Source organism: Myxine glutinosa, chromosome 8, assembly GCF_964187855.1.
Source record: "Myxine glutinosa chromosome 8, kmMyxGlut1.1, whole genome shotgun sequence".
Lineage (NCBI taxonomy): Eukaryota > Metazoa > Chordata > Myxini > Myxiniformes > Myxinidae > Myxine > Myxine glutinosa.
Genome location: NC_136268.1, coordinates 129,085,579 through 129,099,375, shown reverse-complemented (window position 1 = coordinate 129,099,375; position 13,797 = coordinate 129,085,579). Strand labels below are relative to the sequence as shown.

At 42.3% G+C, this 13,797-nt stretch overlaps 1 protein-coding gene across 1 annotated transcript in view; it reads right to left on the bottom strand.

Annotated features, from left to right (window-relative positions):
• Nucleotides 1-13,797, bottom strand: part of LOC137433187 (uncharacterized) — a 275,834-nt gene that overhangs the window by 88,589 nt on the left and 173,448 nt on the right. The window contains exons 34-35 of the mRNA XM_078783996.1: nucleotides 13,144-13,197; nucleotides 4,507-4,614 (exon numbers count right to left, since the gene is read on the bottom strand). Coding sequence (XP_078640122.1) covers nucleotides 4,507-4,614; nucleotides 13,144-13,197 — 162 coding nt within the window. The remainder of the gene's footprint in view (nucleotides 1-4,506; nucleotides 4,615-13,143; nucleotides 13,198-13,797) is intronic.

Below are 13,797 nucleotides of genomic sequence, written 5' to 3'. Positions count from 1 at the left end.
TGTTTTCAGGTTGTCCATCCGTCTGACCGTTTGTCCATGGTAGGTTTTTGTTACCACAATAACTTGAGAACAGCTGAAGGGATCTTAGTCAAACTTGGTGCAGGTATGTATAATGAGGTAAAGATGAACTGATTAGATTTTGGGGTCAAGAGGTCAAAGGTCAAATGTCCTGTCAGGTAAAAATTCTGTTACTGAGCTAACATGTGAACCAGTCATGGGATTTTCACCAAACTTGGTATAATTATATATTATGATGCAAAGATAAACTGATTCGATTTGGCAGTCAAGAGGTCAAAGGTCAGAGTACTTGAGAACAATGTGATGTGAACAATGTGATATAATGTGATACTTGAGAACAGTTGAAGGAATTTAAATCAAACTTTGTACAAGTATTATAATGATGTAATAATGTGGGCGGAGGCATATCGATCGACGTCGTTCTAGTTACTCATAAAATCCACAAAAGGCACAACAACAACAGTACAATGGACTCAATGGCATTGCGGTTAGAGCATCGACTCGAAGCCTGTGAGTTTGTCAGTTCAACACTGGTGCTAGCCTAGTCATCACAAATAATTTATGAATGGTATGTGCTGCCTCCTCAAATTTGGATTTGGAAAAATGTCCTCACTTGGGAAATTGAGTAACATAGCAGGTAATTTCAAAGATTTAACAGAAACTGCAGCATAGAATCATCACTGAAGTGATCCTTGTATTAACGGGTCAGCATTTAGAGGATAGAGCATGGGAGGGTGATGATTTATTTATGATTTATTTATATGATTTATGAGGTATAGTTATCCTATACCTTGTGGATAACTTTACTATTCATATGACGTCATTAAAGATCATGCACTTGTTTCTCCGGGGAGTAAAAACAAATTAATCTCCTTCGAAATGAAGGGAAACTGGACTTGTTTAACGAAATAGTTGTTAGATAGTTGTAAACGTTTTTTGAAATTCAGGCTTTGTTATCAGGTCTATTTATTATTAACCAGTATTTGCTGGAGAAACTTTGCATTAACCTTGTTCCTCTACATTTGTCGATAGCGAAGGTTTTTCTTCACTCATAAAGACAACTCAGGTGCAGCTTATTTGCTGTTTTTTTCGATCTGACCCAATTACCTTCGCCACCAAAGGTGGATGGAGGTTATGTTTTCACCCCTGTCTGTCTGTCTGCTTGTGAACAAAATATCTCAAAAAGTTGTGTACGGATTCGGACGAAATTTGGCAGAGATGAAGCATATATGACAAAGACGTAATTATTAGATTTTGGTGAAGATCCGGATTCGGCTACTAGAATTTTAAAAAGTGATTCTTCACCATTGGGAGATGGGCCCAAAAACGATACATAGCAGGATATCTCAAAAAGTTATGGATGGATTTGAACGAAACTTGGAGGACCAGTTGGGTGTGTGACAAGGACGAATCGATTCAATTTTGGTGAGGATCCGGATTCAGAGCCGACTAGTATAATTTTTTAAGTGAGATTTCACCGTTGGGAGATAGGGCCAAAAACTATACATAGCAGGATATCTCAAAAAAGTTGTGGACGGATGATTTTGATTAAATGTAATTACTCCCGCCAGGGAGTATTGCATTCGATCGTGTCCGTCCGTGTGTGTGTGTGTGTGTGTGTGTGTTCGTGTGTTTGTGACCACGATATCTGGAAAAGTTCTGAACGGATTTGGATGAAAGTTGGTGGGATGATTGCCTTTGGGATAAGGAAGAATTGATTAGTTTTTGGTGAAGCTCAGGATATTATTCTGGATCCAGGAATTTTTTGAAGGATTGTTTACCATTGGAAGATAGGGCTCATTTTTTTTTTAACATTATCTTCTATATATTCTATATTTAACATTGTGATATGAAAATAGTTTTCATATTTGTTGTAAATGTAGTTTAAACTCGTGGTTATGCGTTAGAGCGGTGTATTTTTTCGTGGCGTCGTCTTCAATGTTCATTTTTTTCTTTCTAATAAAGACATATTCTGTCATTTTAAAAACACCAAAGTGTGTATTAAGTTTCCCCGTTTCATAAAATGTATCGTTTGATACGTATAATGCTTTAAAACTGTTTTTTTTTTGTTGTTTTTTTTACCTTAGAAGAAATATCAACATTTACCTCAGGGAATGTCATTCGCGGTGTCAGTATTTGATGAACTTATAAAGACTTAGGTGACTTATAAGTGTGACCAGCATGTGCAAGGGATTCTTCCCAGAAGAATGAGTGGTCGCATTAGCTTGTACGACTTAAAATGAGCGAGTTTTGTTTTGACGTTTGGGCCAGTTTTATATGTTGTATCCCGAAGGAATGAAACGAACGTTTTTCCTGGCTTACAATTTTATTTGAAGTCACACATGCCTCAAAAAACACTCACTTATATAGAATTGAACGCTGAATCCGAAAATGTAAGTGATATTGCCTTATTGTTTTTAACATTATCTTCTATATATTCTAAATATATATCTGTGCAGTGTCTGTCTTGTGTTGTCTTGTCTTGTGTTGTCACTGAACTACTCCCTCAAACTTTTGTGAAATCGTACTATTCCAACTTGACCCACGGCGGGAGTATGCGCTCTACTGAGTGGCGTTCTAGTTCTGTATTGTAATTTTCTGGTCTACTCTGGAATACAAAACATAAACTGTTCACCTGGTGGAGGTATGCTCTCCACTGAGTGCCGTTCTAGTTTTCAAATTGCCATTATAGCTATTTATTTCGCTAGGGTCAGCCAAAAAATTCTCCTTTTCAAACTGCATGCTGGAGGCAAAAACACATCTTCCAAATGCATCAGAAAACTCACCCAACATTGGGAAAACGTTGCGACACTGGCTGGAAAGTAAACAAAAAGACTAACATCTGTGTTGAGTTCAATGGCACAGGATCATGCCTTAGCATTTGGGGAAAAAGCTTTTCACCCCATTCCCCCCCCCCCCCTCCCATATTTCTTATGTATGCATTGAGAGTGGGTGGGAGAACCAGGTTGGGATAATTCAAATGGAGAAAAGGAAGAGAAGAGGGGAGAATAAGAAGAATTGCTGCATTCTGTGGCCAGCTTATCAGGCACACCAGTTGAGTGCATCTTTAATATTTGACACAGATTGAGCATAATATTGATAGTTTTATTTATTCTTTTTATATTTCCTTCATTCCTGGGAGGCTTGGGGAACTGCAGCAATGTGATTCACCTGCAAAAATTAATGTGTGAACACATCTGTTTTGTTTTTCTCTTTTAGTTAAATGATTTGAATACTTCATTATATTAGAGTTTTATTATATTAGAACTGGGAAGTGGCCGTGTGCTGTGTGCAGGAAGGGTGTCGGAGTGAACTCCATTCAATGTACAATGTGCGCTGAGTGGGTTCATCAAAAATGTAGTGGTCTGAGAGGGTCATTTACCAGTGTGGCAGCTACATTCAAATGTAAGGTGTGCACAGAGGGAGCTGCAGATGGAGGAAATGTTGAGTTGGATCTTGGAGACGGCGTGAAGCTGGAAGGTGTGAAAACATTTTGCTACCTCGGAGACATGCTGAATGGAGAAGGTGGATCAGACTCGGCAACGGTTGCTCGAGTGAGATATGCATGGAAGAAGTTTCGGGAACTGAGTGGCGTGCTGATGAGGAGGAGAGTGTCGCTGAAGCTGAAGGGAAAGGTGTATGCTGCATGTGTGAGAAGTGTTATGATTTATGGGAGCGAGACATGGGTAATGAACGTAGAGCAGCAACGAAGGCTGGAAAGGGTGGAAATGCGAATGGTTCGATGGATGTGCGGAGTATCGTTGAGAGAGAGGAAGACAAATGATGAATTGCGAACGATGATGGGAATATTGCCTGTGATTGATGCTGTGAAGAGGAACAGGTTGAGATGGTTTGGTCATATGTTGAGGAAGGATGAAAGTGACTGGTTGAGAAGAGTGATGGAAGTTAATGTAGAAGGAAGTAGAGGACGGGGAAGACCGAGAAAGACTTGGCTAAAGATGGTGGAAGAAGAAATGCGGGCAAGGGGGTTAACAAGGAGAGATGCAGAAAATATGGCAAAATGGAGAAGATTGTCATGGGGACCGCAAGGCTAACCCCCGCTCTAGCAGGGAAAATGGCCTTAAAATGCATGTTGTTGTATTATATTAGAGTTTTCTTTTCGATAAACAAGTTAAATGTTAATTTTGCATTGTGGAATCCTACTATTAATTTACAATTTGTCACTGCCTTTGACACCGATGCAATTTTTTATTACGGATCCTAGGCATTAAAAAGCTGCATATATCGAACAAACAGTTTCAAATGGAGCACCTCACCACAATTAGAGAATTTAAATTGCATCAGATGTGGTAATAAATGTGAATTGTTGCTCCCAGCTTGCCGACTCGATGACAGAAGAATCCATTTGCATTTTTGCCAATTCCATGCCTACCCTGTTTAGAATCCCGTGTGGGCACAGGCAACTTGTCTGTATAAAATGAAGTTTCAATGTAGATTCATGTGTATGGCTATCGTTGTATGGCTCACCGGTGATCCTCTGCTGCCTCTGGATCCTGGAGGACCTTGGTTGCCTTGTAAGCCAGGAGGACCTGGTCCTCCATCAAGTCCTGTGGGACCTGATGGTCCTCTCTCACCCTGTGTTACACACAAATAGGCAAAGCAGTGGCACAAGCCAATTAGACAATGGCATGGTTTGATTATGGATTGATCAATAATTATTCTACCTGCACAATGTTTCTGTTCTTCAGATGAAGTGGCTTTTACTAGTTTGCAAAACAAAACTTTTATGGAAATGAAAGAGATGCATTTTCAGTCTTGAAAATAGAATCAGCACTGGGGAACACACTGATGAAAATGGATATAACGCACAGTAATTAGGCAAGAAATGATTCTTCAATATTTTCCCCAATATAATTATGAATATTAGCAAACAACTTCCTAGATTTTTTTCAGTGTCCAAGCCACTGAATGATGAGTAATAATGTGAAGACAGTGCGAATTAGGGTGACTGAGGTAACTTTGTGTCTCTCAAAACCCATAATTGAGCTTTCTGAAGCCTTTATAAATTTATAACTACGTGAACGTCATTGCCACCAACATGTGTAAACGCTTTCACTTATAATCCTTCAATGAACCTGTGAGCTCCACTACTATCGAGATAGTGATGAATCCTTTCACGAAAATGATACCATCATCCATTATGTGCTTTATGAATATTTTGCAAAGAAAGATGCAAAACTCCAACATTTTCCTTTAGCATCACAATTTTGTATGAATTTCCAGCAGTGGGGTGATGCATTAGTGAGGATGATGTCTTTCAGACGTTGACATAAGGCCGACTGTGCAGTCTGCATTTACTGTAGGTTGGGGACTTTAAGAGTCCACCGTATCCTCTGAATAAGAGTATGCTCTTGTGTGCTGATAAATTAGCAAAATTCCTTGCTTGATGTTAGCCGTATAAGTACCAATACCTGCCAGTTTCTGGAGATGCTGGGGTCGTCCTGTGTATTTGATTGATTCTGTTGGATTTAGCGTGTGCTGTCGTGTTGTGCTTTGTGTGAATGATTGTGATGGATCCCCGTTTCGTTTCCTGGCTTATGGCGGCGTGTCTGCCCGTGAGATTTGCAGTACTTTGGTTTTTACTCGCCACCAAGTTGAAAATTTCGAACTGTAAGTACCCGCCATGTTTTTTCGTTGAGCCTCACGCAGCCCCGGTGTGCGCCTCTCAACAAGACAGTCCTTTTCCCCATCTCGCCCCATCGCCCGCCCCATCACTCGTCCCATCGCCCGGCCCATCGCACGCCCCACCGCTCGTCCCATCGCACGCCCCATCGCATGACCCACCGCTCGTCCCATCGCCCGGCCCATCGCACGCCCCATCGCACGCCCCACCGCTCGTCCCATCGCACACCCCATCGCCCGGCATATCGCACGCCCCACCTCTGCACGCACCGCTGCATGTACCGAGCTCGACCATCCGCTCTAACTCCTCTATCCCGAGGCCTATTCGCTACACCCGGCAAAAACTTTTGTCTTTAAACAACACCACTCGATTGACTCCTGGACTCGTGTCAGGCCTCAGAGAACTTGAAATCGGCGTTGGTCTCCCGAGAAAACGCACAAAGCGAGGCGGGAGGAGAAAGCAGAGAAAAATACCGATTGTGATTTCTCTTCGCGACCAGCGACGGCCCGGCCCACATTTTAATAATTCCTGCGAAAAAGTGTCCCCTGTCAACTTCAATAACCTCATCTATCCCTGTAGAACATACACAGCACCAAAACAACACCGTTCTGACCTGTCTCTCGCCTTATTCAACGCTCAGTCTGTAAGTAGTCCTGACAAGCGAACCAAAATTACCTCTTTTATTCAAGATAACGATATCGACGTGTTTTTTCTGACTGAAACTTGGCTCCGACCCAGCGGCGACGAAGCAAGGTGTGCTCTCACCCCACCTGGATACACCCTGCAGTCATTTCCTCGCTCCTCTAGGGGTGGGGGCGTGGCTGTTATTTACAGAGACAACTTCTCTCCCTTTGTCTCCTTCACCACGACTTTTTCGTTCGACCATTCATCCTACGAGCTAGCCCATGTCACCTTCACTCTGTCAGAAAACACTCTTCATTTCTTCTGCCTCTACCGACCTCCACCTAACCGGAAAAACAAGCTTACTGACTCTATGTTCGTGACCCAGCTTCCTAATCTGCTCGACCACTGCAATACTCTTCCTGGTTTCGTCTTGATTCTTGGAGATTTCAACGTCCACTACGACCAACCACAACATCCTCTCACTTCAAAGATCATTGACCTCCTTTCTACTTTTAGTCTGTCTCAGTCTGTCTCCCAACCTACACAGGTTAAAGGACACATCCTGGATTGGTTAGTGCACAGATGCGATGATCAGTTGGTGCAGTCCACGTCATATGACCTCTGCTATCACCTCCGACCACTTTTGTGTCACCAGCCACCTGAGTATTGCTGTTCCTCGTCTTCAGCCCACCTTCATCACTGCCCGCAACATTCGTGCCATCGACCGTTCCGCCTTTAAAGAGGACCTTCACACCCGTCTCTCTGGCCGTTCCTATGTCACTGCAGAAGACCTCGACTGTTGCCTCCGCACAGCGTTGGACTGTCATGCTACAGCGACACGGCGCGCCGTTCGCAGACGCAGGAGTACTCCGTGGTTCAGCGCAGTCAGCAACGAAGTCAGGGCTGCCAAAAAGGAACGACGACGTGCCAAGAGACAGTGGCTGAAGACTGGCCTCACAGTCCATAAACAGTTGTATAACATAGCTAAAAGACACGTCATAAAAATCATTCTGAAAGCAAAAACGTCATATATTTCTGATCGGATTACTAGGAGCTCCTCCTGCAAGCAACTCTTCAGCATTACCAACCGTCTGTTTGCCACCAAAAATAATTCAGTTCTTCCCACTGTGTTTCCTCAAAACGAACTATCCCAACGCTTCCTGCATTTCTTTCACAATAAAATTCAGTCAATAAGAAACAATCTCGACAAGCAGTCACTCCTTTCCTTCGATGATGCTGAACACTGCTTTCACGGACGACTTCTTAGTTCGTTTACTCCTGTTACTGAGGAAATTGTCAAATCTACAATCCTCGAGTCAAACACAAAAACATGTGATCTTGACCCCCTTCCCACCGATTTGTTTACTGAGTGTTTGGACACCCTCCTCCCATTTATTAATGCAGTCATCAATGATTCTCTGACTACGGGTTCATTTCCGCTTCTCTTTAAGCAAGCTCTTGTTAAACCACTTCTTAAAAAGCATACCCTTGACCTTAACGACATGAAAAATTACCGTCCTATCTCCAACCTGTCTTTCCTGTCAAAGATCACAGAAAGAATTGTGCTATCACAGATGAATGACCATCTAGTTTCAAATAATCTTTTCAATTCCCGCCAGTCAGCATATAGACCAGGCCATAGCACCGAGACCGCTCTCCTAAGAATAACCAATGATCTTCTGACCTCTCTTGACTGTGATAAGGTTTCCGTTCTTGCTCTTTTGGACTTGTCTGCCGCCTTTGACACGATTGACCATAGTGTCTTAATTCGTCGTCTTGAAATCACATTTGGTATAACTGGTACTCCCCTTTCTTGGCTGATGTCCTATCTTACTGGCCAGAAATCAGCGCCTTCTCCGCTTTCCTTTGGCGTTCCCCAGGGCTCAGTCCTGGGACCTATCCTCTTTCTTTTGTACACTCAGCCTCTATTTGATCTTGTTGCCAGACATTCAGTTGATCACCACGCCTTTGCGGATGACAATCAGCTGTACAAAGGAAGCACGATTCAACAAATCGTGCCCACCGTTGAAGTGTTAGAAGGCTGTATTGCCGACGTGAAGGCGTGGATGACCCAAAACAAACTTCAGCTGAACGATGCTAAAACAGAGTCTATGATTGTAAGATCGCACAGATGTCCTCTACAATGTTCACTTCCTACCACTATTCATGTTGGTGAAACCGATGTAAGCTTTGTTTCGTCGGCCAAGAACCTTGGTGTGGTTTTCGACTGTAACATGACATTTTCCAAGCAAGTACTTCAAACTTGCAAATCAGCATACTTTCAGCTGTGAAAGATCGCATCCATTCGCCACTTTCTTACTCCTCAAGCTGCTCTAACTCTGGTCTGTGCCCTTGTCTTCTCAAGGCTAGACTATTGTAATTCTTTGTGTGCTGGCTGCCCTCAGTTTCTCTTGGATAAGTAACAAAAGGTTCAAAACTCTGCCGCTCGTCTTGTCTGTAAGGCGAAGAAGTCTGACCATGTTACTCCGCTCCTTGAATCTTTACACTGGCTGCCTGTCTCTGCTCGTGTGCAATACAAAATTTGCACACTATGTTATAAATCATTGTGTGGAACGGGACCTCACTATCTCTCCGATTTGCTCACTCTCTATGAACCTCGGCGACGGCTTCGTTCAAGCGACGACTCTATGACCTTAGAGCCGCCGCGCACCAGCACCAAGTCGTTTGGCGAGAAATCCTTTTCCTTTGCTGCACCTCTGCTCTGGAATGACTTGCCTTCCTCTGTTCGACATGTTGACTCTCTTCCTGCATTTAAAAACTCCCTCAAAACCTATCTGTTTCACAAGTCTTTCAAAGTCTAAGTCCTGTTTTCCCTTTGGTTTGAGGTGGGACAGAGATCGAGAGTATGTCTGTGTACATGTGCGGGGGAGGGAGGGGAGGAGGAGGGGGAGTACATATCTGTTGGTTTTGAATGGGGAGGGAGAGGAATAGGGCAAGAGTGAAGGTGTGTCTGTGTGTGTGTATGTTTGTGTATGTGTGTGCAGTGTGTGTGCGTTCGCATGATAATGTAAAGCGCCATGAGGGTCGTTTACTCTGCTTGATGGGGCTATATAAGACTCCTTTATTGTCCCCCGTCGCACAGCGGAGCGAAAGGGGGACTATTGTTTTCCCCCCCGTCCGTGTGTCCGTCCATCCGTGCGTGCGTGCGTGCATGTGTAAGCGAAGGACCGCATTCAAATTTGATGTGTGGGTGCAACCCACGTCAAAATCCAAGATGGCCGCCGCCATGTATGTCTGATGCCATGTATGTCTGAACCTTGTGAGATGAATATCTTGAAAAATAAGCGAAGTACCAACTTCTAATCTGGTGTGTGGGTGTATCTAGGCATAAGGAAGAACGCTATTGAAAATTGGGTCGCCACGTCAAAATCCAAGATGGCCGCCGCCATGTATGTCTGAACCTTGTGAGATGAATATCTTGAAAAATAAGCGAAGTACCAACTTCTAATTTGGTGTGTGGGTGTATCTCGGCATAAGGAAGAACGCTATTGCAAATTGGGTCGCCACGTCAAAATCCAAGATGGCCGCCTCCACGTATGTCTGAACCTTGTGAGCGAACTATCATATCATAGCATGTTTTCTGCGTCTTCCACTTTGTCAACTCACATCACTTCACCGACGGGGGACCTAGGCGTAACGCTTGTTATTATTATTATTATTATTATTATCTATCTATATCTTCTCATGCTGTAAGGCACACAAGACCATGTACGGTCTTTACTTGTAGTTTAAATACCTTGTGATAGATCCAACTAATTTAAAATACCTTGTGATAGATCCAATTAATTTAAAATACCTTGTGATAGATCCAACTAATTTAAAATACCTTGTGATAGATCCAACTATTATTTAAAATACCTTGTGATAGATCCAACTAATTTAAAATACCTTGTGATAGATCCAACTAATTTAAAATACCTTGTGATAGATCCAACTAATTAAAAATACCTTGTGATAGATCCAACTAATTTAAAATACCTTGTGATAGATCCAACTAATTTAAAATACCTTGTGATAGATCCAACTAATTTAAAATACCTTGTGATAGATCCAACGAATTAAAAATACCTTGTGATAGATCCAACCAATTAAAAATACCTTGTGATAGATCCAACTAATTTAAAATAGCTTGTGATAGATCCAACTAATTAAAAATACCTTGTGATAGATCCAACTAATTTAAAATACCTTGTGATAGATCCAACGAATTTAAAATACCTTGTGATAGATCCAACTAATTTAAAATACCTTGTGATAGATCCAACTAATTTAAAATACCTTGTGATAGATCCAACCAATTTAAAATACCTTGTGATAGATCCAATTAATTAGATTGAAGAAAATCACATAACTACTCATTATTTTAATGGCTATTTGATATAACAAATGTTTGCATGGAGGATAATAACAGCTCAACACATTTTTATGAGTTATGACTGCTCAGCTGAAGTTCCATGCCATATTAAATCGAGCTGTTCATATGCAAAGCAAGAGGTAAGTGACTCGAGTGCAAATCATCGAATATATGCTTCCAGAATTATTGTGGGTGGCTCAAATATGTAAAAATCGCCCCAAGGGGGTTGACAGTCATCTCTTGAGGTTGTAGTTCAGACCTTTGCTGATTTGGTGGAACCCCACTGGGAGCGCCCTGATCCCCAGGGAGGCCCCCTGATCCAAAATCGAAAATTCTAAGACTGAGCGGACCATTGAAAAGAAGGGCTGTATCAGGTTTCAGAGAAATCACTTGGTAAACGACAGAATAAGTGTGTGTCTACCCTCAGGAGAGCCAGGAAACAATATCTCTCTGCTCTCAAGCCTGACTTCTCAAACCTGTCTCCCTCCTGCAAATCCTGGTGGCGTATGGTCCAAATCTGTTTCTGGTGTTTGTTCCCCTTCCATCCCCTCCCTTACCTCAAACGGCTACACAGTTGACACCACACGTGACAAAGCCGAATGCCTCATCTCTGTGCTTGCCTCAAAATCTTGTGTCCCGAACCCATCTCTCTCTGTACCCACCGTTCCCAGTCGAACCCAGCTGCTCCTGGACTCTGTGTCTTTCTCTCCTGACAAGGTGGAGAAGTTTTTGTCAAACCTCGACTCTGATTCTGCAACTGGACCAGACGGCATCAGCCCACCGGTCCTAAAATCCTGCTCTGCCTGTTTTCCTGTTTTCCTGGGAAAACCACATTTCCAAGCTGTCCTCCAAAGCCAGTCGCCGACTGGGCATCCTCCGTCGTGCGAAGTCCTTCCTTGGCACATCTGAGCTCCTCACCACATACAAGGCTTTCATCTGCAGCTCAATGGAATACTGTTCTCCCCTCTGGGCCGATGCTCCTGCATCACACCTAGCTCGGCTTCACTTTGTTGAAACCAAATCTTTCAGAATCATTGGCATCTCCCGCGCTGAAGCTAACTCCGAGGGCCTTTCACTCACTCACCGCAGGCAGGTTGGTGGTCTTTCTGTCTTCTACCAACTCCTCTCCAGCCTTGCTCCCCCAGCTCTCTCTGTGCTCTGTCCCCCAAATATTCCTACAGGTCGCACAAGATCTGAGAGCAACCCTCTTATGGTTAAACAGCCAAAATCAAGACTCTCTGCTCACCTTCACTCTATCATTCCTCTTTTCTCCCACCTCTGGAACAAACTCCCTCACTCTCTTCAATCCCACTCCTCCCTCCAGGTCTTTAAAACAGCTGTTCACCACCATCTCTTATCTTCCCCCACCCAAAACTTTGATCTTTTCTGCCCCTGTGAATTCACCCCAGAACCACTTTTTTGAAATACCGACTTGTTTCCTGGAAGTCATAGCAGTGTCCACGTGTTTTTTTTTTTATACCTCTCCCAAACACCCCCCCCCCCTCTTCCCATGCCTCCTCCCCCCAAGCCTTCTCCCTCCCACAGATCTCCCAATGTCCCTGCTCTCCATCTTGTCTCCTGCTCCCTTTATCATATGTTTTATGTTTTATGTGTCAGTTTGTCTTTTTGTGATCAACGTTAGCTCTTTCACAAGCCTCGATCTTGTATAAAATAATAAATAAATAAAAGTTACAAAATGGCTGCCATTCGGACATCTTGGATGTGATCTCGAAAATAAATTATGGGCATATGTAACCCATCATTCATTTTCTGTGTAGTTTGAACAAGATCGGTAAATGCATGCCTGAGAAATGGTTGAGGACGTATTCAATATCGGGGTTTTTACAACTAAAAAGGCTGCCAATCTACCAGTCGGCCATCTTTGATCAGATCACAAACTAAAGTGAGGTGCACGTGTATGACATCATGTACTGTGCTTATGCCAAGTATGAACAAAATCAGACCATGCACGTTCAAAAAATGGTTGGTGACACATTTAAGTAACAAAATGGCCGCCAGTCGGCCATCTTGGCTCTGATCTCGAAAGAAAATGACGTGCTTATGTAAGCCATCATTCATTATCTGTTTGCTAAGTTTGAACAATATTGGTAAGTGCATGTCCAAGAAATGGTTGAAGACGTGTTCAACATTGGGTTTTTACAACCAAAATGGCCGCTAGCCAGCCATCTTTAATCGCATCGTGAAACAAAATGATGTGTATATGTATAGCATCATGTATGGTCTTTTTGCCAATTATGAACAAAATTGGCCCATACATCTTCGAGATATGGTTGCAGACACATGCATGGTTGGACAGACAGAAGAGACCAAATCCATAAGCCCCCGTTTTGGACGAAGCCCAACGGGGGATAAAAATAATCATAATGTACATGTAGTACTCTGCCTTTTATACACAAAAGCCAAGGTCAAATTTGAAACACTGGCTTATTATAAGGGAGTTGTAAGTACCATAATGGGGTACCTTTTTCCCTGGGTTGCCTATTTCTCCAGGTTTTCTTGGTTTGCCTTCTTGTCCCTGGAAAAAAAATGTAGTTAACATCAATATAACTATTACAATCTTCTCTTCATAACATATTGGTCCACATAAATTCCCACATCATGAACCAGAGGTTCAAATATGAACACAAGCAAGCCAACCTAACAAATATGTTGAAAAAAGTTAAATAGGAACTGGACTGCTCATTGTAGCATTGCTTGCAAAATATATCTTAAAGTTTTTATGGCAATTTTTATTATTTCAACAAGAAATTCAAAGGACATGTCTTATATACAACATTTTTCTTCTTTTTTTTTTTTTTTAATGAATCTGTATTTTGCTAATATAATTTTTTTAGTTTTTCCTTATACAGACTTGGCATTTAATATGGAATATATTTTTTGTGGGGGTGAACTTACTTTTCAAGATGACTTAGAACCAAAAGTTCATTGGAATTATGTTGAAATTATTCTAGATTTTGTTAATGTGACCTTTAAAAGAAACAAAAACAACATTTGACATTTCGAAGCAAATCCTTGAAAGTGATGTAAACTGATATCGAACTCTATTCACGGACAGTACTGTGTTAAACTTCTGTGCTTTTTCCAGAAGTATCTCTTTATTTTGCACATTAGCCAA